Source organism: Lipotes vexillifer, unplaced genomic scaffold (genome assembly GCF_000442215.2).
Source record: "Lipotes vexillifer unplaced genomic scaffold, Lipotes_vexillifer_v1.1 scaffold231, whole genome shotgun sequence".
NCBI classification, from domain to species: domain Eukaryota; kingdom Metazoa; phylum Chordata; class Mammalia; order Artiodactyla; family Lipotidae; genus Lipotes; species Lipotes vexillifer.
In genome coordinates this window covers 659,934-687,124 of record NW_006791822.1, presented here as the reverse complement: position 1 = coordinate 687,124, position 27,191 = coordinate 659,934, and the positions used below count along the sequence as shown (strand labels likewise).

The 27,191-nt window shown below is 39.3% G+C and overlaps 1 protein-coding gene across 3 annotated transcripts in view; it reads right to left on the bottom strand.

The window, feature by feature from the left end:
- Positions 1-27,191, bottom strand: part of TRPC3 (transient receptor potential cation channel subfamily C member 3) — a 78,965-nt gene that overhangs the window by 15,885 nt on the left and 35,889 nt on the right. For 2 of the 3 annotated variants that reach the window (XM_007464835.1, XM_007464836.1), the window contains 7 exons: positions 25,602-25,766; positions 22,643-22,859; positions 20,535-20,768; positions 18,222-18,486; positions 14,075-14,270; positions 12,545-12,754; positions 9,017-9,100 (listed from right to left, as the gene is read on the bottom strand). In XM_007464835.1, coding sequence (XP_007464897.1) covers positions 9,017-9,100; positions 12,545-12,754; positions 14,075-14,270; positions 18,222-18,486; positions 20,535-20,768; positions 22,643-22,859; positions 25,602-25,766 — 1,371 coding nt within the window. The remainder of the gene's footprint in view (positions 1-9,016; positions 9,101-12,544; positions 12,755-14,074; positions 14,271-18,221; positions 18,487-20,534; positions 20,769-22,642; positions 22,860-25,601; positions 25,767-27,191) is intronic. The other variant, XM_007464837.1, reaches the window with a different exon arrangement.

The window sequence follows — 27,191 nt, the reverse complement described above, 5'->3', positions numbered from 1 at the left end:
GGTACGCGGGCCTGTCACTGTTGTGGCCTCTCCCGTTGCGGAGCGCAGGCTGTGGCCATGGCTCACGGGCCCAGCCACTCCACAGCATGTGGGATCTTCCTGGACCGGGGCATGAACCCGTGTCCCCTGCACCGGCAGGCGGACTCTCAACCACTGCGCCACCAGGGAAGCCCCCCCATGAGCTCTTTTTGAAGAAACTGGAGGAAGACAAACTTTACCTGACAAAGAGATTAATGGAAAATTAAGGCCAAAAGACTGGTGGTGAGTACTGACTGTTTAGCTGTGGGACTAAAACTAAAACAAATGTGAATTATAATCTTACAAGGTAGTGAAGGGGATCAGAAAATATCACCCCCAAATATATCACTTTGACAGAGGATTACTTTGAGCTGAAGGCAATTAAGAAGCAGAAGACACAGAAGGAGCTCACTGCCTACCTCCCAACTGCCCAAGAACAGGACATAAATTTCCCTTTGTGAAGGTCTTTCCCCTCCCCTCTCCCATACCAAGAGGAAGAGAAACAAGCGTCACCACTAGAAACAGAAAGTTGGCTCAGAGATGGTTCTGCACAAACACAAACCTTACTACAGTAACCCTAATCTTCCATTAATTCCCCATATATATACTTACCTTTCCACAATTTACCACCCCTGGGAGCCCAAAGACATCCTCTTTCCTTTGTCTTGTCACTTCTCCACAATTCATTGCCCTTTTTAGGATAATAAATAAGCCTCAATTTCTAACCACCCCTTTGAGTTACTCATCACCAAATTCTCCTGTGTTTGCACTTTGCATGCATAAATAAACTCTGTTTTTTTTTTCTTCTGTTAATCTGCCTTTTGTTAGTTTAATTCACAGGCCCCAGCTACAGAACCCAATGAGTAGAGGAAAGGTTTTTTTGTTCCACCCCTACAATTCTAATGATTTAACTAGCAAAAGCTGGGAGGAGGAGGGGAAAAATGGTGAAAGATAAAATAAATATACTGATTTTTTCATATTTTAGAGCTGGAAACTTATAAATCAAATAACAGATATAAGTATGTGTAAAGCACCAAGACAAATAATATAATCCACTTTGGCAGAGACTGCCAATTCTCTTCCCTGGTTTTTTAGCTCAGCACATGGCCACTAGGAATTAAGACTTATTTCGTAGCCTCCATTGCAGACATGCTGTTTGTGTAACTTTACAGAAGTTCCTTACAAGAAGGAGGCATCTTTCTTCCCTATCACCGCCTGACTATATTTTGGAATGCAGGTATAATAGCCAGAGCTCCAGTAGCTTTCTTGGACTGTAAGATCATGTTAGAATGAAAGCCAATCATGACAGAGTAATATGATAGAAACAGCCTGGGCCCCTGACAGTGGTAGGTACCATACCAGCCCTGGAATGACCACCTCCAGAATTCTTGAAGAGAAGAGAGAAACACATTTCTATGTTCTTACAGCTATTAGTGGTTGGTATTTGGTGGTTCTGTGTGATTTGCACCACTTAATCCTAATTAATATGAACACTCTGAGGACTACTTTAAAATGATACTGGGTACACGAATGAAGATCTGAACAAATGGAAAGGTGTGTCATATCTTGAAAAAGAAGACACGACATTATAAAGATGTCAATTCTTCTTAAGTTAACACAACCCCTAAAATACCAACAGAATATTTTGCAAATTATACAAGCTGACTCTAAAGTTTAAGGAGAAAAATAAACAAGAAAGAATAACCAGGAAAATTGTGCAAAATAATTTGAGTAATAGTCTCTTCAAGTAAGAGTCTTGAAGTAAGGACATATGTATGTGTTTCTGTGTATTTTGTTTGGTTTTGTTTTAAAGTATAGTAATTAAAACAATGTGGTTCTATAGCATATTGAAAGCCCAGAAATAAATCTAAGTAGATATGGGAACTTAGTAAATGATAAAAGTGATATTTCAAATCAATAGAGAAGACAGATTATTCGACACACCCAGTTGTGTAATCATCTGGAAAAAAAATAAATTTGGATCCCCACCCACACATTGCATCAAATTATATTCTATACAGATCAAATATTATCATGTAAAAAGTGAAATCATTAGTGTACCAAGGAAAATATGGGTAAAACATTTCTTAAATATCCTCATATGGGAAAGGAGCTTTTGAAATAGGACATAAAATATGAAGCCATAAACAATCTGTAAAGTTGACTACACACAATTCTAAAAGGTTGGGAAAAAGTACCCACAAATATTCAAAAGACATACAACAAACTGGGGGGAAAATTCTCAACTCCTATCACAGGTAAAGGGATGATTTTCTTAAAATAATTCTTAATTCTTAAAAGAATTCTTCCTAATTTATAACAAAGAGTCCATCAAGAAAAGCAAATAAATATTGGGTCTTAAGCTTATAGAAAACTAAGCCTAAAACGATGGTCAGATTCATTCATTACAAAAAATGCAAAGTAAAATGTGACACTGTGGTATCATTTTCACCTATCAATTTGGACAAGACAAAAACCTTTGGTAACATACTATTGGTAAATTAAGGAGGAAACGGGCACTCTCGTACATTTATTGTTAAGAATATAAACTGGGCTCAGACGCTGGCCGAAGCTGCCGATAGTGCACTCGGGAGCAGAGAAGGCGAGTGCCCAGCGCGCCACATGACTCAGACCCCACGCCCAGCCCTCAGGTGACTGCACCTGACCGGGAAGCCCCTGACAGGAGGCCACCGCTCAGGCGTCTCTGGGACCTGAGGAAAGGAGCCCCCGACAGGACGCCCGGCCCTCAGGTGACTCTGTGACAGGACGGCTGCCCGAGGAGTGAACTTCCATTTTGGAGAGGGGCCCACATGTGAGGGAATAGCACATGGTCTCTATCAGCTGAGGGTTTGAGCTCACAACCAAAAGGAAGCGAATTCCAACAACAACCATGGGCCTGCTAGAGGACCTGGAGCCTTAAATGAGTCTCCAGCCCTGACCAGCAGCTCCCGTGCAGCCTCCTGTATGAGGCCCCGAGCAGAGGACCCAGCTCACCTGCACAGGTACCGAAAAAGAAATGGTATCCTGGCAAAACGATGCAGGAGCAAAAGAGTTGAACATGCGTGAAAAGGAAAGTGACTCATAGTCCATTCAGTCTAGTATAAAATGGGAAAATTGTTACAATCATTTGAAGACCCAAGAGAATGATAAAAGGCACACTATCAATAGAGAATTGTTTACTCATGAGAAACTGCTACCATGTAGGGGAAGGATAATAAACCTGACTTGGTTGTCTAGGAGCACTCAAGTACTTCCACCCAACCTTGGACAGAGTTAAAGACAGCTTCTTTGTGGCTGGCAGAGAAAACCAAGCAGCTTCACTGGCGAGAGGATTCTAAGGGAGGAGGAGAAGGAAAGTAGCAGGAAGGAAAACAGACATCAAGAGGGTCTTGGTGCTCTGGTCTGGTGTCAGGCCTGAGACTCTAAGGTGGAAGAGCCGAGTTCAGGACATTGGACCATCAGAGACCTCCCAGCCCCATGTAAGATCAACTGGCAAGAGCTCTACAAAGAGACCTCCGTCTCAACACTAAGACCCAGCTCCACTGAACAGCCAGCAAACTCCAGTGCTGGATGTCCCATGCCAAACAACTAGCAGGACAGGAACACAACATCACCCATTAGCAGAGAGGCTGCCTAAATTAATACTAAGTTCACAGACACCCCAAAACACACCACCGGACATGGATCTGCCCACCAGAAAGACAAGATCCAGCCCCACCCACCAGAACACAGGCACCAGTCCCTTCCACCAGGAAGCCTAGACAAGCCACTGAACCAACCTTAGCCACTGGGGGGCAGACACCAAAAACAATGGGAACTATGAACCTGCAGCCTGTGAAAAGGAGACCCCAAACACAGCAAGTTAAGCAAAATGGAAAGACAGAGAAAAATGCAGCAGATGAAGGAGCAAGGTAAAAACCCACCAGACCAAACAAATGAAGAGGAAATAGGCAGTCTACCTGAAAAAGAATTCAGAGTAATGATAGTAAAGATGATCCAAAATCTTGGAAATAGAATGGAGAAAATACAAGAAATGTTTAATAAGGACCTAGAAGAACTAAAGAGAAAACATACAATGATGAACAACAAAATATATGAAATTAAAAATTCTCTAGAAGGAATCAATAGCAGAATAACTGAGGCAGAAGAACGGATAAGTGACCTGGAAGATAAAATAGTGGAAATAACTACCACAGAGCATGATAAAGAAAAAAGAATGAAAAGAATTGAGGACAGTCTCAGAGACCTCTGGGACAACATTAAAGGTACCAATACTTGAATTATAGGGGTCCCAGAAGAAGAGAAAAAGAAAGGGTCTGAGAAAATATTTGAAGAGATTATAGTTGAAAACTTCCCTAACATGGGAAAGGAAATAGTTAATCAAGTCCAGGAAGCACAGGGAGTCCCATAGAGGATAAATCCAAGGAGAAACATGCCAAGGCACATATTAATCAAACTATCAAAAATTAAATACAAAGAAAATATACTAAAAGCAGCAAGGGAAAAGTGACAAATAACGTACAAGGGAATCCCCATAAGGTTAACAGCTGATCTTTCAGCAGAAACTCTGCAAGCCAGAAGGGAGTGGCAGGACATATTTAAAGTGATGAAAGGGAAAAAGACCTACAACCAAGATTACTCTTCCCAACAAGGATCTCATTCAGATTTGATGGGTAAATTAAAACCTTTACAGACAAGCAAAAGTTAAGAGAAATTGGCACCACCAAACCAGCTTTACAACAAAGGCTAAAGGAACTTCTCTAGACAGGAAACACAAGAGAAGGAAAAGACCTACAAAAATAAACCCGAAACAATTAAGAAAATGGTAATAGGAACATACATGTCGATAATTACCTTAAATGTAAATGGGTTAAATGCTCCCACCAAAAGACATAGACTGGCTGAATGGATACAAAAACAAGACCCGTATATATGCTGTCTACAAGAGACCCACTTCAGATGTAAAGACACATACAGACTGAAAGTGAGGGGATGGGAAAAGATATTCCATGCACATGGAAATCAAAAGAAAGCTGGAGTAGCAATTCTCATATCAGACAAAATAGACTTTAAAATAAAGACTATTATAAGAGACAAAGATGGACACTACATAATGATCAAGGGATCAATCCAAGAAGAAGATATAACAATTGTAAATATTTACGCACCCAACATAGGAGCACCTCAATACATAAGGCAAATGCTAACAGCCATAAAAGAGGAAATTGACAGTAACACAATCATAGTAGGGGACTTTAACACCCCACTTTCACCAATGGACAGATCATCCAAAATGAAAATAAATAAGGAAACACAAGCTTTAAATGACATATTAAACAAGATGGACTTAATTGATATTTATAGGACATTGCATCCAAAAACAACAGAATACACATTCTTCTCAAGTGCTCATGGAACATTCTCCAGGATAGATCATATCTTGGGTCAAAAATCAGGCCTTGGTAAACTTAAGAAAATTGACATTGTAAAAATTATCTTTTCCGACCACAACGCTATGACACTAGATATCAATCACAGGAAAAAACACTGTAAAAAATACAAACACATGGAGGTTAAACAATACACTACTAAATAACCAAGAGATCACTGAAGAAATCAAAGAGGAAATCAAAAAATACCTAGAAACAAATGACAATGAAAACACCACGACCCAAAACCCATGGGGTGCAGCAAAGGCAGTTCTAAGAGGGAAGTTTATAGCAATACAATCTTACCTTAAGAAACAAGAAACATCTCAAATAAACCACCTAACCTTACACCTAAAGCAACTAGAGAAACAAGAACAAAAAAAAAAAACCCTAAAGTTAGCAGAAGGAAAGAAATCATAAAGATCAGAGCAGAAATAAATGAAAAAGAAATGAAGGAAACAATAGCAAAGATGAATAAAACTAAAAGCTGGTTCTTTGAGAAGATAAACAAAATTGATAAACCACTATCCAGACTCATTAAGAAAAAAGGGGAGAAGACTCAAATCAACAGAATTAGAAATGAAAAAGAAGTAACAGCTGACCCTGCAGAAATACAAAGAATCATAAGGGATTACTACAAGCAACTATATTCCAATAAAATGTACAACCTGGAAGAAATGGACACATTCTTAGAAAAGCACCACCTTCCGAGACTGAACTAGGAAGAAATAGAAAATATAAACAGACCAATCACAAGCATTGAAATTGAAACTGTGATTAAAAATCTTCCAGCAAACAAAAGCCCAGGACCAGATGGCTTCACAGGCAAATTCTATCAAACATTTAGAGAAGAGCTAACACCTATCCTTCTCAAACTCTTCCAAAATACAACAGAGGGAGGAACACTCCCAAACTCATTCTACGAGGCCACCATCATCCTGATACCAAAACCAGACAAAGATGTCACAAAAAAAGAAAACTACAGACCAATATCACTGATGAACATAGATGCAAAAATCCTCAACAAAATACTAGAAAACAGAATTCAACAGCACATTAAAAGGATCATACACATCAAGTGGGGTTTATCCCAGGAATGCAAGGATTCTTTAACATATGCAAATCAATCAATGTGATACACCATACTAACAAATTGAAGGAGAAAAACCATATGATCATCTTAATAGATACAGAAAAAGCTTCTGACAAAATTCAACACCCATTTATGATAAAAACTCTCCAAAAAGTAGGATAGAGGGAACTTACCTCAATATAATAAAGGCCATATATGACAAACCCACAGCCAACAACATTCTCAATGGTGAAAAAACTGAAACCCTTTCCTCTAAAATCAGGAACAAGGATGCCCGCTCTCATCACTATTATTCAACATAGTTTTGGAAATTTTAGCCACAGAAATCAGAGAGGAAAAGAAGAAGTAAAGCTGTCACTGTTTGCAGATGACATGATACTATACATAGAGAGTCCTAAAGATGCTATCAGTCTTAGAGGAAAACATAGGAAGAACACTCTCTGATATAAATCACAGCAAGATCCTTTTTGACCCACCTCCTAGAGAAATGGAAATAAAAACAAAAATAAACAAATGGGACCTAATGAAACTTAAAAGCTTTTGCACAGCAAAGAAAACCATGAACAAGATGAAAAGACAACCCTCAGCATGGGAGAAAATATTTGCAAATGAAGCAACTGACAAAGGAGTAATCTCCAAAATATACAAGCAGTTCACGCAGCTCAATATCAAAAAAACAAACAACGCAATCCAAAAATGGGCAGAAGACCTAAACAGACATTTCTCCAAAGAAGATACACAGATTGCCAACAAACACATGAAAGAATGCTCAACATCACTGATTATTAGAGAAATGCAAATCAAAACAACAATGAGGTATCACCTCACAGCAGTCAGAATGGCCATCATCAAAAAATCTACAAACAATAAATGCTGGAGAGGGTGTGGAGAAAAGGGAACCCTCTTGCACTGCTGGTGGGAATGTAAATTGATACAGCTACTATGGAGAACAGTACAGAGGTTCCTTAAAAATCTAAAAGTAGAACTACCATATGACCCAGCAATTCCACTACTGGGCATATACTCTGAGAAAACTGTAATTCAAAAAGAGTCATGTACTACAATGTTCATTGCAACTCTATTTACAATAGTCAGGACATGGAAGCAACTTAAGTGTCCATCGACAGATGAATGGATAAAGAAGATATGGCACATATATACAATGGAATATTACTGAGCCATAAAAGAAATGAAAATGAGTTATTTGTAGTGAGGTGGATGGACCTGTCATACAGAGTGAAATAAGTCAGAAAGAGAAAAACAAATACCGTATGCTAACACATATATATGGAATCTAAAAAAAAAAAAAGGTTCTAAAAATGGCTCTAGGGGCAGGACAGGAATAAAGATGCAGACGTAGAGAAGGGACTTGAGGACACGGGGAGGGGGAAGGGTAAGATGGGATGAAGTGAGAGAGTAGCCTTGACATATATACACTACCAAATGTAAAATAGATAGCTAGTGGGAAGCAGCCACATAGCACAGGGAGATCAGCTTGGTGCTTTGTGACCGCCTAGGGGGGTGGGATAGGGAGGGTGGGAGGGAGACGCAAGAGGGAGGAGATATGGGGATATATATATATATATACATATAGCTGATTTTCTTTGTTATACAGCAGAAACTAACACACCATTGTAAAGCAGTTATACTCCAATAAAGATGTTAAAAAAAAAACATAAATTGATACAAGCTCATATTGGTACAAGCACATATACTTTAACCAGACATTTCTACAGCCTTGCACGTTTCAAATATCATGTATAGAAGGTTACTTACTTGTATTGCTTGTAATAGCTGAATATTGGCAATATCCTCTATTTCCATCAGTAGAAGGCTGATAAATTAAATACAACCATATAAAGGGACATAACATAACCATTACAAAGTAAGACTTTGACAGTCAGTGTGCTAAGCAATTCTGAAGAATGTGCTGCTTCCAAGAAAATCATATGACATTACCATTCATTATAAGTTGTTTGATCCTCGTTCTTGTGATCTTGTACTCGACAGAAATCTAAAGCTTTGGTAGTCAAAGTGATCAACCAGATGGGAAGGACTATACCCTCTTCTGAGTTGGAAAATAGTGTTGAAATGTCACATCCAAGATCAAAGGGCCACAGATATTTTAAAGTAGTACTGATGCAACAGTATAGCCTAAGATTCCATTTGAAAAACAGATTATCAGGAGAAATGTACCAGGTTTTTTCGTACTGTGAGAACATTCTTTTCCTAATATACCACATCTCCCACTGCTTTCTCCAGCTCAAGGTGTATGAAAGCGATCTTCGGAAATTGGGGCAACACTTTGCTTTCAATGTCACAAAGGAACTCTTCTTCCTCAATCAAACAAACAAACAAACATCTCACACACACACACACACACACACACACACACGCACACACACACACACACATGAACACAGAGACATATGTGGAACTACATACAGATAAAGAGATATGTCTAATGAATGCTTACCTGATAACGTGTTGGCGGATTGAGAATGCTGTTAAAACTGTGTGATTCAAAAACTCTTGAGTTAGACTGAGTGAAGAGGTTTAACTAGGAAAAAATACAATTAGCCTAGTAAATTAGAATACATTTATTTGGAAATCATAAATATAATCTACTTTATTCTCCCTGATAACTTTTCTGGAGTCAACACTTCCGAGGGACATTTTGTGGAAGCTGACTTCATATATTTCCAAAGGCAAAAATTAATATGAGCAACATGTTCACATTTATCAAAATGTTGGACAGATGTACTGTAATAGAACTGTTTAACTGAAAAAATATTTTTAAAAGTTGGCTCGTGTTAAACATAATTGTTCCTGGGGTCCTTGTACACTTCATCAAAAGGTCTTCATGGCATCTAGAAGGAGAAATTGCACAGAAGCAGCTCTATCTGCTCCTGAGCCTGCGTTCCTCTCCTACACTTGAACAGATACACACTACAAGTTCAGAGGGTATAGGGTATCATTTGGTAGTTTGTAATCCTAAAACATGAGCCAAAACAAAACGTCTTCCTAAGTATCTTGGAAGTACACTGTGCCAGGTTCAACACTTTGGAGAGAATTGGACTAAGGTATTGTGGCTTTCTTTTCTTTTCTCTTTCTTTTTAAGGTTTAACTTTTGAGTGGGTAAGAACAGAAAGCAAGAGGAGACTGTCGTTACTGTCTACCCTTCACGTATGTGAACAGGGCCTGCATCTTATTCACAGATAAGCTGCTACCTATACAGTGTGATTCAAAGGCAGGGCCCTTTATCCAAGAAAATGTATTCACTCCGCCACCTGTCTTCCCACCATCATAACTTAGGAAGCGGTGGTATACTAGAAGGGGAGGAAGTGGCACTTATAGGTAAGGATCCTCCCGGTTTTGTCCTCTTTTGATTGCGGCAGGAGAAAACCTCAGCTAACAAAGTTAATATTCCTATTTGCCACTAGAGGTCAGTCTCTGACTGTTGACTGAGGTTAGAGGTAAACGTTAGATTGATTTCTTGAGGTTCCTTCCGGTCCTCTAAACAAGAAAAGCAGAAACATAATTTCTCCAAATGTTTACTAAATTCAGGACACAGAGAGTACCTATAAAGATTAATAAGATTAAAGAGGTAAAAACAGCTCATGAACAATTTAAGAAATAAAATCAAAACAGCAAGGCTTCCTTGGTGGTGCAGTGGTTGAGAGTCCGCCTGCCGATGCAGGGGACGTGGATTCGTGCCCCGGTCCGGGAGGATCCCGCGTGCCGCGGAGCGGCTGGGCCCGTGAGCCATGAGCCTGCGCGTCCGGAGCCTGTGCTCCGCAGAGGGAGAGGCCACAACAGTGAGAGGCCCACCTACCGCAAAAACAAAAAAAAAGGGCAAGTTTTTTTTTTTGGCCACATGCGGGATCTTAGTTCCCTGACCAGGGATCAAATCTGTGCCCCCTGCAGTGGGAGCGCGGAGTCTTAGCCACTGGGCCACCAGGGAAGTCCCCAAATGGCAGTTTTTAACCAGATATGGGGAGACTAGGAAGCCAAGCAGCATGGCTCCTGAAAGATCAGTGCTCAACCTTCTGTTTCCAGCAACGTCTCTGAAGAAAGCAATTCTTCCTGCCGCTGTTGCAATACAGGCAGGAGAGGACACCCGAAACAGAACACATCTGCGCGCCTCACATCCCTGTGAGCAAGCTGGGTTTTTTTTGTTTTTGTTTTATTTTATAACAGGGGTCTAGGTAGGCACAGCCAACTTGAATGTGCTCCTCTTAACCTGTTAGCGTTTCTCCCCTTCTACATTATGACAGTATCAGGAATGAAGTCAAATGTCAGTGAAATCATTTGCCTACAGAAAGAAAACTTGAGGGTGTGAAGTGCTGGAGCTGTGAGTACCCATGCTTGAACAGCTTCCCTTTAAAATAATAAAGCTTCAGAGAATAATAATCAATCCCCAGAGAAACAAACTGCCTTCCAAACAAAGTCCACCTCAGCAGTAGCAGGAGTTGCCCAGGATGGCAATTAGAACCCAACCCCTTTAAGACACGAGCTAAGCTGCAGCTAAAGGCACAGCCCGTGGGGAGGAGGCGGGGCAGTAACCAAGCCAGAGCCACAGCTGCTGGGCAGGAGGCAGCCAGGTGCAGCAGAAAGAGTTAGACCTCTGAGGCCGGAAAATGCCGATTCCACGACTACCCCACACTGGCTAGCTCTTGTGACCTTGCATAGGTGAGTTGTTTTAATGGCTTCAGTGGTCTTATCTATAAAATGGGAATAATAATACCTACCTCACAGTGTTGCATGAGGTTCAAATGTACGGCAGAGCACTTTGTAAACTGTGAATGAGGAAGGGCACTGATATTTGTTGAGGCTGGAATTTTGTGCCTCTCATATCCTCACAATAACCCTGTGAAGTTTCCTCTCTTTCAGGTGAGACAACTATGGCTTAGGGTAATGAACTGATTTATCCATGTTACTTTCTAATAAGCCTTAAGCCAGAATTGAAACCCAGGTCTAATGCCAAGGCTCTCTTCCTTATATTATGCTGCTTCTCACTGTATGCAGTGAGATATTATTGGAAATCATAGCCAATCACTGTTTTGCAACCTAAGAGCCTTAAAAGCTCATATTCAGGTCAAACAAAGAAGGTTTAAAGAGTAAGATGTAGAGTATTACAAATCTTGGAAATGCACATCTCTTTTAAAAAGTGAGAAATTAAATTGCACTAATCCTGTCTTTTTCCCCAGCATCAACTGAGAAAAAATATGTACTTCATGGAGGTAACATTGCTATCTTGTGGGCTCCATTTTCACAACTTTTAGGCAAAATTATATTTTAATTTTGCTCCTGTCTGCTTCACTCCCTATTATTTGAGGTTCTGCCAATATCCTTCTGTCTCCTATACCAATTCTACCTCTGCAAATTAAGTTCCTGATACTCAAGTGCTAGCATGGAACTCATCTTTGTTAAAATCGAAGTATGACTCAATTAATGACTCAAGAACAAACCATTCTTGATTATTTATAAAAGGGAGCATTTATGGTTAATATTTGGGGGTGCTCTTAAGCCTGTATCAAGTTTATGATATTAAAGGAGAAAAGATTATTTAGCCCAATAAAGGGTTTCTACAAATAAGAATAATATGTTGGTGGTGGACTATATATACAACCAAGAGAAAAATGTGACGATAGAGCTATTTAACTTCAGAATAACAGTTGAGAAGCATGGAACACACACAAAAAAACAAAGTGTTTTCTAGCAATAACTTTTCTGTTTACTTTTAACAAGTTAAAGAAGTTTTTTGTTTGTTTGTTTCTAATTTGGTAGCTGACATGAAATTCTGACCAAAAACAAGGCATAGACTAAGTGGCTTCTTGATATATTATAAAGATATTAAGTATTAGTCTATGAAAGACTATGGAATGGACAGTTACTTTCAACATCTTCTAAGTTCACACATAAAAATTATTGAACAAACGTCAAAAGACAGGAGAAAGACAAAACATTTATCTTCAGGTCTCAGTAAGCTTTTGATACCTACCCTGGACTTTGAGTTACCCATTCCCATTTCTATATCCTTCTGTAGCCTTCTCCTTCTGCATCTGGAAAAGTTAATGATCCGCATGATGAAATAAACAAATGACTTTGGACTAGGAACCAGACTGAAGGGTGGAGGTAATGTTTTTCCATCATCAAAATACGATAACCAAAGTTTTGAGCGAGCAAACTTCCATTCTACGTCACTGTCATCCTGTGTCACAAAAACAGAAAAAATATAACAACTGATTTTAAAAACTAAAAAGTCTAGTAATTGGTTTCAGTAGGATCTTACAATGAACATACATTATGCTTTTGAAATACAAAAGTGGCATATATACATTTATCTGCATATAATCTCTATTGGGCTATATAATATTCTAATTAATATCATTTTCATGGTATTAAAATTTTTTTTTCTCTTCCATATGCCTCTGTCTGTACCCACTGAAATTTAACCAGAATTTCCTGTCCCCTATCCAAAAAACAAAGCATAAGCACAAGAAAAATTCAGGGTCGAGGAAGGATGAAAAGATTAATTCCTCCCTCCCTCCCCACCCCCTCCAATTCTGCGTATTCAACAACAGTTCTCCGTTCCCCTCCTCATCTACACCCATCCAAACCAGGTTGTAGACACAGCATATTATAAAGGGCAAAGGAAAAAGACAGCAGCATTCAGATGTATTGCACTTTGGAGTTTATGTGTCTGCCATATGTACTCAAATGTCACATAAGGCCCTCAGTGGCCTACGTCTGTCTTAATCTCCTTTTATCCTCAGTGCTGCCCCCTGGTGGTGGGCATAAACATTCTATCTGGCAGGAAGAACGGAGAGAAGAAATGGAGCCGGTCCATGATTGGAAGAAGTTGGCTCAGTCATTTCACACTGCCCAGTCTGCCATTACTACACCCAAGCAGGTGTTCAGAGTACCAGTTTTCATCTCTGGAGGACCTAACTTCTGCTTTGAGAACACTATCTTATGTGTTTCTAAAACACAGAAAGAGAGACTCAATGGACTTAACAAACAGTAAAGCACTAAAGAGATACAGCACAGTAAACTGGAGTACATAAGAAAATATATATACAGTGATGAAGAAAGGCACCAAATCGAGCCCAATCCCAAACAAAAATAAAGTGATTTCTAGAATACGAAAAATTCTGACTAGATAAAGAACATCATCAAAGTTTACCAGGCATCTAGTAATTCCTCTACTGGGATCTTTCAGATGGTTGGCTGGCCAACGTAGGAGAGAATAATTTCCCTATGGCCAATACTTCTAGACACTAATTCAGCAATATACCCTGAGAGAAGGCAGAGTGATGGTAAATTCATGAGGACCCTGCTGTGCTCCTAGAAGATACTAGAAGGTGTATTACCACCTATCCAGATGGAAAACACAGAGAAAGGCCCTGCTTTGGTCTGAGCCTCTTTGTTGACGAGATCAGGAGCTCCAGCACAGGGCACAAAAGCAGACGCAGTGTGCTATTAGAACGAAATGGCAAGGACAGACACAGTGGGTAGGAAGCAGACTTACCTCAATTTCTTGATATGAGCTATTAATCATAGCAATGAGCATGTTGAGTAAAACAACCACCATAGTTACATTGTATATTCCATAAAGAACGTATCCAATATTCTCTATGAATTTGTGATCATATTTGAGCACAACGGAAGTCACTTCAGACAACCCAAATATTGACCAAAACAAAGTCTTGAAACTTTCTTCTACACTGTTGAAAGAATAAGGTAAAAAGTAAATAAATAAACAGTTTTCAGTATGAAAAAGTCAAAAGTAAAAACAAGTTAAGGTCTGAATACTACACAGATGTAAAATGCTATTGTATTAAACTATCATCATAATACCCCGATCCTAACAATTTTGTTATAATATTTAATAGAAAATTTTCTGTCAGGTTTTGAGGAACTGGTGATCAAATGATGCCGATACCTAGTTTTTCTTTAAGTTATCATCAAGTGAAAATTTTCTGAGCTTGGAAGGGGAAAGTTGAAGTCATGCCCCAATACCCATTCCTTTTTCCTAGAAGGATAGAAGTTTGGGGTTTGATTTTGTAGGTGGTTTAGGAATTTAAGTCAGGTTTTCTGGAGTAGAACAAGATTAGGATTAAAATTATATACCCACTTCAAAAAAGAGTAGCATGGCAGCAGGGAAGAATGAAAACTAACAAAATATCTATCAATAGAAGAGGGGGTAAATAATTCTGGTACATCTATAAATGGATTGCTATGCAGCCACTGAGAAAAAAATGAGACATATCTGGCTTCATGTGTTTATATAAAATGATATCCAAGATATATTATTAGAGAAAAAATGAGATGTAACAGGAGTGAAATGGTCTACTGTTTTAATAACAAAGAGGGATATACAAATTCTTATATTCTTGTTTATGCAAAAACCATCTCTGAAAGTAACCAAAAGAAACCATTGCCTCTGTACCTAAGGAGAACTAAGAGACTGGTGTCCAAGGCTGAGGAAGGGGACAGGCTCTTCACTGTAGATACTGCTCTACATGTATTTTTCACCACAAGAATATATTACCTACCTAAAAGTTTTACTTAAGTGGAAGTGAAGAGAAGGCAACAGAATGAAAGATTCCTATTCTTTTCCCTTAATTTATATAGTCTACTTCCTGATTCTTCCATCACAGCAGTTAGCACTTAAGCCCTCCCCAGACTAATTACCTACTTGTATCCCTTAAATGAACTATGCCGACTGAATTTGGCTGGTTTTGTCATACAACCGAGTGGTAATCACTGATCTGTGAACCATGAGGATAATCCTTAAACAGTTGCACATGTAGAATTCCAGTAAAAAGGAGGGTTCCAAAGTAAGCCCTTTTTTTCCCCAAGGAAATAGTACCTTTTTTGGTGTGTTACAACAGATGCTAAACAACAATTTTATAGATTTGTAGGTTTTAGTACTAGTTTAATTCAATCATTCAACAAATATTGATGGAGCACCTATTATGTTACAGAAATTGTGCTAGACCCTGGGGATAGAGGGTTCAATAGAAAGGTTCCTGGTCCTGTAGAGTTACTCTCGATTATGAAACATTTGATGATGTGATGTTATAGCACAGACGCTAAAGGAAGAATAAGATATTAGCCTCTTTGTTCCTGCCGTGAATTTAACAGCATCACAAAGTGTCCCCACTCCCTCCTCTTCCTTTGCAAACCTTCCCACCTCTAACGCTGGGAATATAGATTCCTGAGAATCCACGTGTGTGGGGAGAGGTGGGGAGGGAAAAGGAGAGGACACTGGCAGTTCCTAAGCTCCTACTACGGGCAAGAGGCTTTACATAAATTACCTTCCATATCCTTACAATGACCTGATTCAAACCTTATTGTGCTTTTATTTTTGGCCTCACCGCAGGGCATGGGGGAATCTTAGTTCCCCGATCAGGGATTGAACCCGCACCCCCTGCAGTGGAAGCACAGAATCTTAACCACTGGACCACCAGGGAAGCCCCTATAATACTTATTTTAAAAACAAGAAACTGAGAAATGTTAAGATACTTAACCAAAGACCACAGCTAGAAAAGAGCAGACGTTGCATTCATAGCCAGGTCTGCCTGATTTTCCAGCCCACTATATCGTGTTGCCAGGTCCTCACACAAAGCAGTGACGAAATGTAGTGTATAAGATGAGTTCTCATAGAGGTCAAAGGGGTACTACTGCGTGCAGGATCTCTCTGTCCTTCCCCCCTGGGTTCAAACAGAATTTTTTTTTCATCAATAAAGTGAGTTTCAGTTCTCTTTCACCCCTATGATCTGCTCTATATTAACTACTTGGAAAAATGCATTTCAAAACAATTTAGATGCCTGGAAGGGCTTGATATTCTACTTTAGTCCACAGGGAACTTACTGAAGGTCTAGTTTGTTTTCAGCTGTGGCATTACAGGGCACAGAGGGTACAAAGGGAGGCACGGAGGACCTTCTGATCTCCTCACCTGGAAGGACCACAGTACAGACGGAGGGCCCGCCTCCCTGACCGCTAAACAGCAATGGGTGACAGAGGATCTGGCAATGTGGACTTCTCCATGCTGAGGGAACTTAAAGGGACAATAACTAAAAAAGCTTATTCAAGGAAGACTTCATGCGGAAGGTAGGCCTCCAGTGCAGACATCAGTATGATCAAAGGAAGTGGTACTACTGTATAGTGGACGGTACAACGTTTAGTTATAATTTCTTCTTCTTCAACTCCCTGTACTGATTAATGATACATTAACATAAAAGCCAATGCTCTGGGACTTCCTTTGTGGTGTAGTGGTTAAGAATTCACCTGCCAGTGCAGGGGACACAGGTTCGATCCCTGGCCCAGGAAGATCCCACATGCCACGGAGCAACTAAGCCCGAATGCCACAACTACTGAGCCTGCGCTCTCGGGCTCTTGTGCCACAACTACTGAGCCTGCGTGCTGCAACTACTGAAGCCCACGCACCTAGAGCCCGTGCTCCACAACAAGAGAAGCCATTGCAATGAGAAGCCCACACACCACAATGAGGAGTAGTCCCCACTCGCTGCAACTAGAGAAAGCCCGCACGCAGCAACGAAGCCCCACTACAGTCAAAAAAAAAAAAAAAAAAAAAGCCAATGCTTCTTTTTGAAATAATAGTAATGGCTACAAAATGATGAAACTAAATTTAATGTCATACATAATGTAAGAGATATCCAGTATTAAAAATTTGCTACCCAATTCTCTTAAAATAGCTAGTTTTATCTAGGATTTCCCTGAGTTTTGATCCACTCTGTGATCAAACATTCACTAAATTCAAAGAGATGAGCCTTTGGAGCAATGTAATTTCACACAAGCACTGTTTTTGTTTTTTGTTTTCTTAGGTTTTCTCCATCCCTTTCCTATTTTTCTTTTTTCGGTATAGCTGATGTACGATATTACATAAGTTTCAGGTGTACAACACAGTGATTCACAATTTTTAAAGGTTATATTCCACTTACAGTTGTGACCAAATGTTGGCCATGTTCCCTGTGCTGTACAGTACATCCTTGAACCTATGTTACACCCAACAGTGTGTGCCTCCTAGCCCCACCCCCCCGATTATTACCCCCCCCCCCACTGGTAACCACTAGTTTGTTCTCTACATCTTTGAGTCTGTTTCTTTTTTGTTATATTCACTAGTTTGTTGTATTTTTTAGATTCCACATATAAGTGATAGCACACGGTTTGTCTTTCTCTGACTTATTTCAGTTAGCGCACTCCAAGTCCATCCACATCTTCTTTATCCATTCCTCTGTTGATGAACACTTAAGTTTGTTTCTATAACCTGGCAATTGTAAATAACGCTGCTATGAACACTGGGGTGCACGTCTCTTTTTGAATTAGTGTTTTTTTTTTTTCTTATATATACCCAGGAATGGCATTGCTGGGTCATATGATAGTTCTATTTTTAGTTTTTTGAGAAACTTCCATACTGTTTTCCACAGTGGCAGCACCAAGTTACATTCCCACCAACAGTGTACGAGGGCTCCCTTTTCTCCACATACTCGCTAACATTTGTTATTTGAGGCACTAACTATGTTTAATGGATTATTTTCCTGCTCTTAAAAACATCTTTATTACAATCATTGAAAAAAATTTTTTTGCTTCATCTAGACTTGTTAGAATTTCCCTTCATCCTACCTTTTTTTGTAAAATGTTTTACTTACGTGGTAAAAGCAGCATTTACTTTAGCCCCAAGGTAGTAAGAATAAAGTATGAACATGCCAATCATAAAAGCAAGAAACACCATAATAAAGAGGACCATGAACTTAAATATGTCCTTCACAGTCCTTCCAAGAGAGATCTGTAAGGGGCCGAAGCTCTCATTCGCAGGGAGGATGTAGGCGATCCGAGAAAAGCTGAGCACGACAGCTATGGCATAGAGACCTTCAGATATGATCTGAGGGTCAGAAGGGAGCCATTTATCTCTGGCTGCAAGAAAAGAGAGAGAGAGATTAAAGATGGAACTTTCTATTCATTGCTAACTACGTGGAATACCTTAAATAGGATCTACCTTGTAGGTAGGTGGTTATTATCTCAATTGAAACTACTCTACATTTAATGAACTGTCCAGGCACTGTTTTTCATGTTAAACCAGAAACATATGAATTCTACATTCATATGGTTTCTTTTAATGGAGGAAACGCTATTATAAAGATACAAAGCTGACTTCACATTGAGCAGAAGCAGAATATAGTACAGGAGATGAAAAGAGAGGTGAAAATGCTTCATTAGTTACAGACTGTGTCCAGGATGACAAAACAACTGACCTGACTGATTTGTCCCCTCAGTTACCAGATTTATTGACCGGCTATTTTATCATCCTATAGGCTCAGTTGGCACAAATCTTCATGGGAAAACTAGGTCATCTAACAGTTTATGCAAGTAAAATGTCATATTATAAGAAGTGAGAATGTCACTGAATCACATGGTGCAGTCAATGCGGTGTCTGAGCAACACAGCTGGTTCCTGGAAAGTATAAAATGCTACCGAGGTGCAAAAATCTTGGCAACAGATTCTAAATGAGGACCCCCAACACCCCTTTCAAGGTTACTTTAGTAAGTTCACAGCAGACTACTGGATACTCATTTCCCTGGAAGATCAGCGAAACACTATGTGGTTAATTCTGTGAGAACTGGGTCACTCCCAGAAGGATGGTGCACTGCAGACATTTGCAACAACAACAAAAATGAACATTTATTGAATGCTTAATATGTACCAGACACTGTGCTTTCAATGACTCTATGGATCTGAGGTTATTATTCTCTTCTCAAAGATGCAGAAACCAAGACTTAGAAAGGTTAAAAACTTGATCAAAGTCACAGTAAGGAGTGAAGCCTAAATCCACAAATTTCCATTCCTCCCGATGATAGTCATTAGACACACACAAGTAAATTTAGATAAAAGGTACTGAAATAGTCAAGATATATGTTACACACAAATACAATCTAAGCTATTTCCTTAATTATAAGTGGTAATCACTTGCTCATTTGATCCTTGGTATATAAAAATCTTTGCTTGCTGACAATAAGAGATAATGTGTTTAAATTTCACAATGGGTAAAACGCACACCTTCATTTCAGGGCATGCACTCAGCCTTCTTCAATAATGTTGACACACTGCTGGTACGTATCACGGTGTACTTACAAAGAGTTATTCCTCACAATCAGAACGCATTTAAACTCTGTGCCTGAGTTTCCTCATCTGTAAAATGAGGGTTAGACAATAATTGCTAAAATCTTTTCCAGGTTTAAGATTTTGCAACTATATGAAAATTTGCTAATTGCGGCTTCCCAATTTCGCCTCAAGGGAAGGGAAGCTAACATTGCTTAATATCGGTTTGCAGTGGGCAAGGAAGGCATCAGTAACCATGCACATCTGATGTCACTGGGGTCTCCTGCTCTCATGATCTAGAGAAGCCTGGCTTCTCCATCTCACGTCGGTCGTAGGAGCACAACATCCTTCCCAGCATTTCTGCTGGTTCTGCAAAGCTTACATTCTCACTTTAGCTCCTATTTCCTACCTCTGCTGAATTTTTGCTCACTTCCCTCTACAGCAGTTTAGCACCTTTTATTATTTTATCTTCTCTAACCCAGGCTCTCATCTTCCACATCAAACAATTTAGCAAGCTATTCCCCCCCCCAATTAAAGACAATTTCATGTCCTAAGCATATGTAAGCATAATCATGATGTTAGGCTTAAAGGTAATTTTCTCCCACCTTGCAATACCTCCTTTTTATAGATGTGAAAACTGAGGCACAGAGAAGTAAACTGATTTGAACAAAGTCACACAGCTAGGGAGAGTCAGTGCTATGATATGAATCTAGTTTACACAGCTCTAAAGCTCATGTTCTTTCTACCATCTCTACACATTCAACATGCATCTCATGCTAAACATACTCTTTATTGGCACTCCCTTCCAAAATGTGCTTGTAATACCCTTCCTGAGATGAAAGAGGACTCTGCAGCTGCTAACTTACCATAAGTGAAATACTGTATCTCTGGTGGAAGTGTAACTTCACTGAGGTCGCTCTCTTGGACATAACTGTCCACATACTGTTGTGCTTTTGTTGCCTGAAGGAAAGCCAGGAATCTGGCTGTGAAAGCAGCAATGAAGATGGAGAGCATTCCAAAGTCTAGGACATTCCACAACTGCAAAATGTATTCCCTGGGTCCTTCCAGCCAGAGCTCCTTACACTCAGACCACATCATTCCTGTCACAAGATGCACAGATTACAGACAAGAGTTTACTGCTTGGATAGGGAAGCTACTATTTTGTCCAACATCAGTCCCCACCTATAAAATGCCCCAGTGTAAAGCGTGCCACTGGGCACTGTAAAGCACTGATGGACTACAGCTCGGGAAGGGAGGTGCCGGGCAGAGTTAAGTGAAAGAAGAAGCTTCGACCGAAGGAATGATTCACTCCATCAAGTTAGATTTTGGTGAAACATAATTCTACATGTGGCAGAAGAAATGGTGTTACTCTTATGGGGGTAGGGCAGGAGGGAGGGAAGGAAATAAGCAAGGGAGGCTCTTCACATCAAATGATTTTGGCCCATGAAACACTTGGAGGAAAGGAGAAAATTCATCTTTATAAAATGACAATGGTTAATTATCAACTCACGATGATTATTAGAGAAGTAAGCCCCTAATTGAGAACCCTACTCTACACTTTTTTTTTTTTTTTTTTTTTTTTTTTTTTCCTTGCCTCTCACTGTTGCGGCCTCTCCCGCTGCGGAGCACAGGCTCCGGACGCGCAGGCTCAGCGGCCATGGCTCACGGGCCCAGCCGCTCCGCGGCACGTGGGATCTTCCCGGACCGGGGCACGAACCCGCGTCCCCTGCATCGGCAGGCGGACTCTCAACCACTGCGTCACCAGGGAAGCCTTTTAAAAGTACACTTTTAACAAGAACAGTTTTCCAGTCATCCAGGAACACTTACCTCATTCCCCTACCCTCTCTCCTCATTTCAGCTTCATGCTGAGAAGGTGAGGAATGTCATTGGAAAAAGAAGAAACCCTTAAGCAGGAGGCCCTAGGACATTATGAAGAAACTGAAAGCAGAAAATGTCCTACTGGGAGAAGAGGACAAAATATGCCAGTTTAACAACTTGTCCTGACTACGTAAGGGGAAAATACTGTAGCGCTTTTAAAGGACATGTAGTGGCTCAAAATAAAATTCATAAAATAATTAACTGACCCAGGTTAAGGCCACAGGAGTGAATGAGGAGAGCCAACCCATTAATTTGGGAACTGAGAAGATAATAAGGAACATTCTGTGTGAAACAGAATATACAAAAATGACTTTGGATTAGCGATCAATAGGTAAACTGGCTCCAATCTTTATTTTTTTCTCATATTGCTTAAAATGTTTACTTTAACATAGCTATTCAAAATGAGCTATTGTGAGGTGAAGTAACAAACATTCTGAAAATGGAAACTCTCCTTAAAAAAACCTCTGAAACGGAAGCAATAAATGTTCTTTAATCATCAGTTAATAGCCACTAGGTTATTTCAGAACTATTTCAATTAAATATTTGACCATCACAATGAGTCCCATTTTATTTTTTTAATTTATTTTTTAACGTCTTTATTGGAGTATAATTGCTTTACAGTGGTGTGTTAGTTTCTGCTGTATAACAAAGTGAATCAGCTACACATATACATATGTCCCCATATCTCCTCCCTCTTGCGTCTCCCTCCCACCCTCCCTATCCCACCCCTCTAGGTGGTCACAAAGCACCGAGCTGATCTCCCTGTGCTATGCGGCTGCTTCCCACTAGCTAGCTATTTTATGGTTGGTAGTGTATATATAAAAATGGCATTTTATTCAGTAATTGAAGTCGGATTTCTGAAACATGGTATATTTATAATTAAGCTTATGTTACTCATAAAAATTTTGTTTAGTGTTAAGGGATACCTTTCAGCATTATCAAGCTGCCACATTATTCCAGTGTTTGCTATTCTGCTTATCTTACAGTGGGGATGTTGTCACCATATAACGTACCACAGGATTTTAAATAGAACATGGCAATCATTATATAGATGTTATTTTGGTAGAAATTAGAATACTTGAAATAAAAGGCTTACCAAGAACCCAGACCATAATTAGCATTTCAGTCCACGTGAACTGGGTGGTTTTCACTCTGAAGATCTGTTTGGGATAGTCAATAACAGTGATATTTGGCAACGTGGTGATTCCTTCGAATCTGTCTGAGGCATTGAACACAAGCAGGCCCAGGAAGATGATGAAAGAAGCAGCGTGTGCCACAAACTTCATAAAAGGGCTTCGCAGAATTTTCCCCAGCTGTAAGAAGGCAAACAAACAAAACACACAAAAAACACAAAAACCTTTTACTTTAGGAAATCTGACTTCCACTTATGAAAACTACTATACAGGATTAAAAAAAAAAAAAACAGATAAAATGAGAACACTCTCAAATTTCTGCTTTTGTTTCTGAAGAGTTACACATTGTAAAAATTACTCCTTTTAGGGGATGCTTCCTCTAAGAATAATTTAAGAAGTCTTCAAACTTCATTGTTTCTAAATACCCAATTTGTCTTAGGATGTACTTCATTCACAGATGCATTTCTGGAAATTACAAGGCATATACTGGTTATTCTTATTTTTACGTGAAAGATTATGCAGTGTCAGCATTTTAGAGTCTAGGAAAAGAAACTCCAAATCTGTAATATGTAATTCTTTATAATTGAAATGTTATGATGAGTTTGTAGACTCATTCATTTATAACTGAAACGTTATGATGTTTTTGTGGCACATTACAAAGCCTTTGAAGATTAAAAAAAACTTACTACTACAGAAGTAAATTTTTGTTCTCACTTCTACATATTCCAAAATCAATTTGTATTTTGTATGATATAAAAAGGCAGAAAATATTATAATAAACATAAATATTTTATGTGTTACTATCCAATAAGAGCAGAGAGATACACAATAATTAAAACCTCTAAGTAGGTTAACTTAATGAAAAGTCATCCCTGAGTTTGGAAAAGCATATAAATAGTACAAAAGCATTTTTAAAGTTCAGTTTATAATGATTTTAAGGTAACTCTTTTTAAATCCCACGTGATATAATGTCCTTAAAAGCCATATGTTCTAGTAGAAATGAAAAACAATTCTTCCTGTCCCAAGAGCTTCTGCAGTCTAAGAATTAGGTATATTTGGTAGATTTATCAGAGAAGTTCTCTATTCTGCATACTCAGACCCTACTTTCAAACTCAGTCCGTGACCTTAAAAAGTACCAAGGTTCACATTTAAAAGACTGTAACTTCAAACAAATGTTTTTGTATGTCCAGAAACTTAATTTGATGTCAACAAATAACCAAAGAATGTCAAGCATTTCTGGGATTGGACATGAATGCACACAGACAAATGTCACATTTTCCATATTAGACACAGAAAAATAAACCACTCATTTACATATCACTGTGCTGTTCCACAGCTGCCAAGAAGACACACTGGGGTAGCTCATCCATAGCACATAGTGATTTGGGGGGAGTTGCCAAGTCTGTTTCTCCTAAAGGTTGATCTTTGAAAATGTTAAATAACATAAAAAAAAAAAAAGCAGCATGCCTATCTTAAAAAATGGGATACATGTGGAGAATTCTTACTATATTGTCCTTTCACCACAGGATAAGTGGTATATGGCAGGTATAAATGTGGGCTCCAGAAACAACTCAATTCCCTCCTTTCACTTCTCTGCTGGGCAGAGTTCACCACATCATTAGCTGCACTTTTACAAGCGAAGAGAAAAAAGAATAGACTTCAAGATGCCTACTTCAAATTCAATATGTTTTAACTGGGTAAGCTGCCCTAAGAGACAAACATGTATAAATCTGAACATTCCAACTCATTTCCCCCAAGAAGGGAAATTATTTGGGTGGGGTATGATTTTTGCGTTAATGAATGCTCTCTCCTTATTTATAGTTTTTAGTCTTTAGTGTTTATGTATTAGCAGAATCTTAAGGTATTTGTCCATGATACATAACAAAGGAACTTAGCTGAGTCATCAAAATTGATCAAAATGACAACATTTCTGCCTTAAACTGCATGGGCAGCTCAACGACGAAGTGAGATGGATGAATATTCTTACACGTATATGGGCCTGCGGAGCAGGACTCTGCAGGGGGAGACAGATGCGCCAGAGAGATGACGGATTTCCAGGGTCATTTGTGAGTGGCCTTGACTCATTTTGCCTGAAACTGCCTCTGATTTTAACAAAACCAGATTTTAGAATATAAAAATAGGACTAAAGGATCTCAGAACTGTTTCTTCTCCCTGGCAGTGTCCTTTATTAACCTAATACAGATTCTGGTAGCATGACTCCTATTCCTTTCCACATCTTGTTTAGAGGATCTCTCAGGCACAATTAAATTGACTGTAAACTGGCAAAGCTGAGAGAGGGATAAAGGTAGTAAACAAAATGATTCAAACAAAACTAAATATATGAACAATCTAAAAAATCCAAAGCCCCCAAACCCAAATTCAACTCTTTTTAGAATCTCCTGAAGGAACAAAGGGCTAGGGGAACCTGACATGTGCTTTCTTGAAGACTTTGGATAATACCACTGTTCAGAACCTAGCTTAATACACCCAGCCTCAGATCTTTTTGACAGGTTCAACCGAGATGCCTTTTCAGTTCTCAGGTTAACTGTTTCTTGGAACCACTGCAGTAGGGCTCTTCCTGTTCCACAGGCCAGCCTGGTAGACTATTTATTAAGCTGGCAATAGAATTGGTACAATTGCTACTGCACTTAAGCAGCTTTTCCTCCTGCTTACCATGGGGATTTTATCTTAAAAGCCTAAGTATTATATGCCTGCAAGTATGATCTATCCCACTAGTACCAAATTCTTGTCATCCCTTATTTGAACTGATCCAGTCATTAAAAAGCAGAATTCGTATTCTTAAGTCAATTAACCTTTAGGGTAAAACTGATAAGAGCCTTAAGTAGGAAGCTTTTTCCTTTTTTATCCTCAAAGGACATGGTACACCAACCACAGAGGAAACAGAGGTGGAAAAGCCGGTACCCTGCTGCAAGGTGCAATCCAGTAGCCGATGGCAAGGAACGGAAGGCCCAAGGCCACGACCAGAACCACCAGACACTTGATAGCTACCGTCTGTTCCCGCAGGCCTGAGAGGTTCTCGTACCAGATTGTCAAGAGCTGCTGCTGGCAATTGGGGTGAGCCACAAACTGTTGGTCGGAACAGAGAGAGAGGGAGAAAGAGAAGTAGGTTACCGTGCCATTGTCGACAGTTGGGCTACCGAATGCATGTGCATCCTAAAGATATTAGGCACTGGATATAGGCACTGGAAGGTTTCTGCTAATATTCTTTACTTTCCCTTTGTTTTTCAAAATTGCTTCAGAACTATTACAAGAACTAAAGTGGAAACATGAGGGTAAAACTGACGCTGTCCTTAATCATAGTTCTTTCTCTCTGTATTTACAGACTCCTCTCTGGAATCTGGGTGACATATGCTTTTCTTTGTGGAAACGTGTCCCATGTTGCTGTCTGTCAGCTTACTTGCATTCAGTTCAAAATGGAAAAGAAAATAGTTATTTGGTTTACTGGATACTATAGCTAAAAGAGAAATGTTACTGTTTCATGAGCAACTCCTAAAATGATACATCTATGAAAAATATATACATGATATGTCCTATGTGGATGTATGCCCTACCATAGCAAATATGCAAAAGATTTGCAAAAACTCAATGAACCTCCAAGTGTTATGCTTGATCCACATTTGCTCTGCTTCCAGGAATTGGCATCAAATATCACGTCCATCCTATTTTAGTAATCTGTACTCTTTTTCTTGCTTCCTCTATCACAGGTGAAAAAAACACAAACATTTATCTCTATCAATTCTTTTATAATTACAGCTCTAATCGGGAAAAACATGAGCAAATTATACTTATTTTAGCCCTGCTATTTTATTTTATTATTTTATTTTATTTTATTTTATTTTTGCCATCTGATTTTGCTAAGTCATCTGCCTACATCTATATAGAAGGACTGGGATTTCATTAAGGTCCTGTCTTCATTAAGGTAGCAGAATATATTTGTAGTCAGGCCCATGCGAAAAGGCCCCTACGTCAAAAGGTGCCTATCTGCAGCTGGATATGCCTTTCTTTGAACGGCCAGCTGCACTTTGCCCAAGCTTGGGAATTATTCAGGGTCATTCACAAATCAGCTACGAGTGTCAACATATTTTTAAAAAAGAGTGCTTAGCAACACAAAAATCAAGGTATAACTGTCTTCTATAAAATGCTATAAACAACAAAGAACCTGCTAGGAAGTACCCATGAAATGTTTTTGCAAATTCTGAGAGGCAAAGGAAGCAGCCGCAGTTCCCACTAAGCAAAGGGTTCAACTTTAATCAAGTTCTAGTTAATGATCTTAATGCTTCTTAGTAACTCCGGGCAATTCCTCAAGTTACCTGGCCATTTATCAATAGCTTACCTACAAGGAAATGAACAGGATTCCACTGAGTGGTGTAGAGTTTCCCATCAGCTGTTCTAATTTTTTTTTTACAAAAAAGAAAAAACAAAAATAAAACCTCATCTCCCAGGTTGGGCGGTAGAGGCACAATTTTCCTCAAATTCTCACTCTTTCACCCA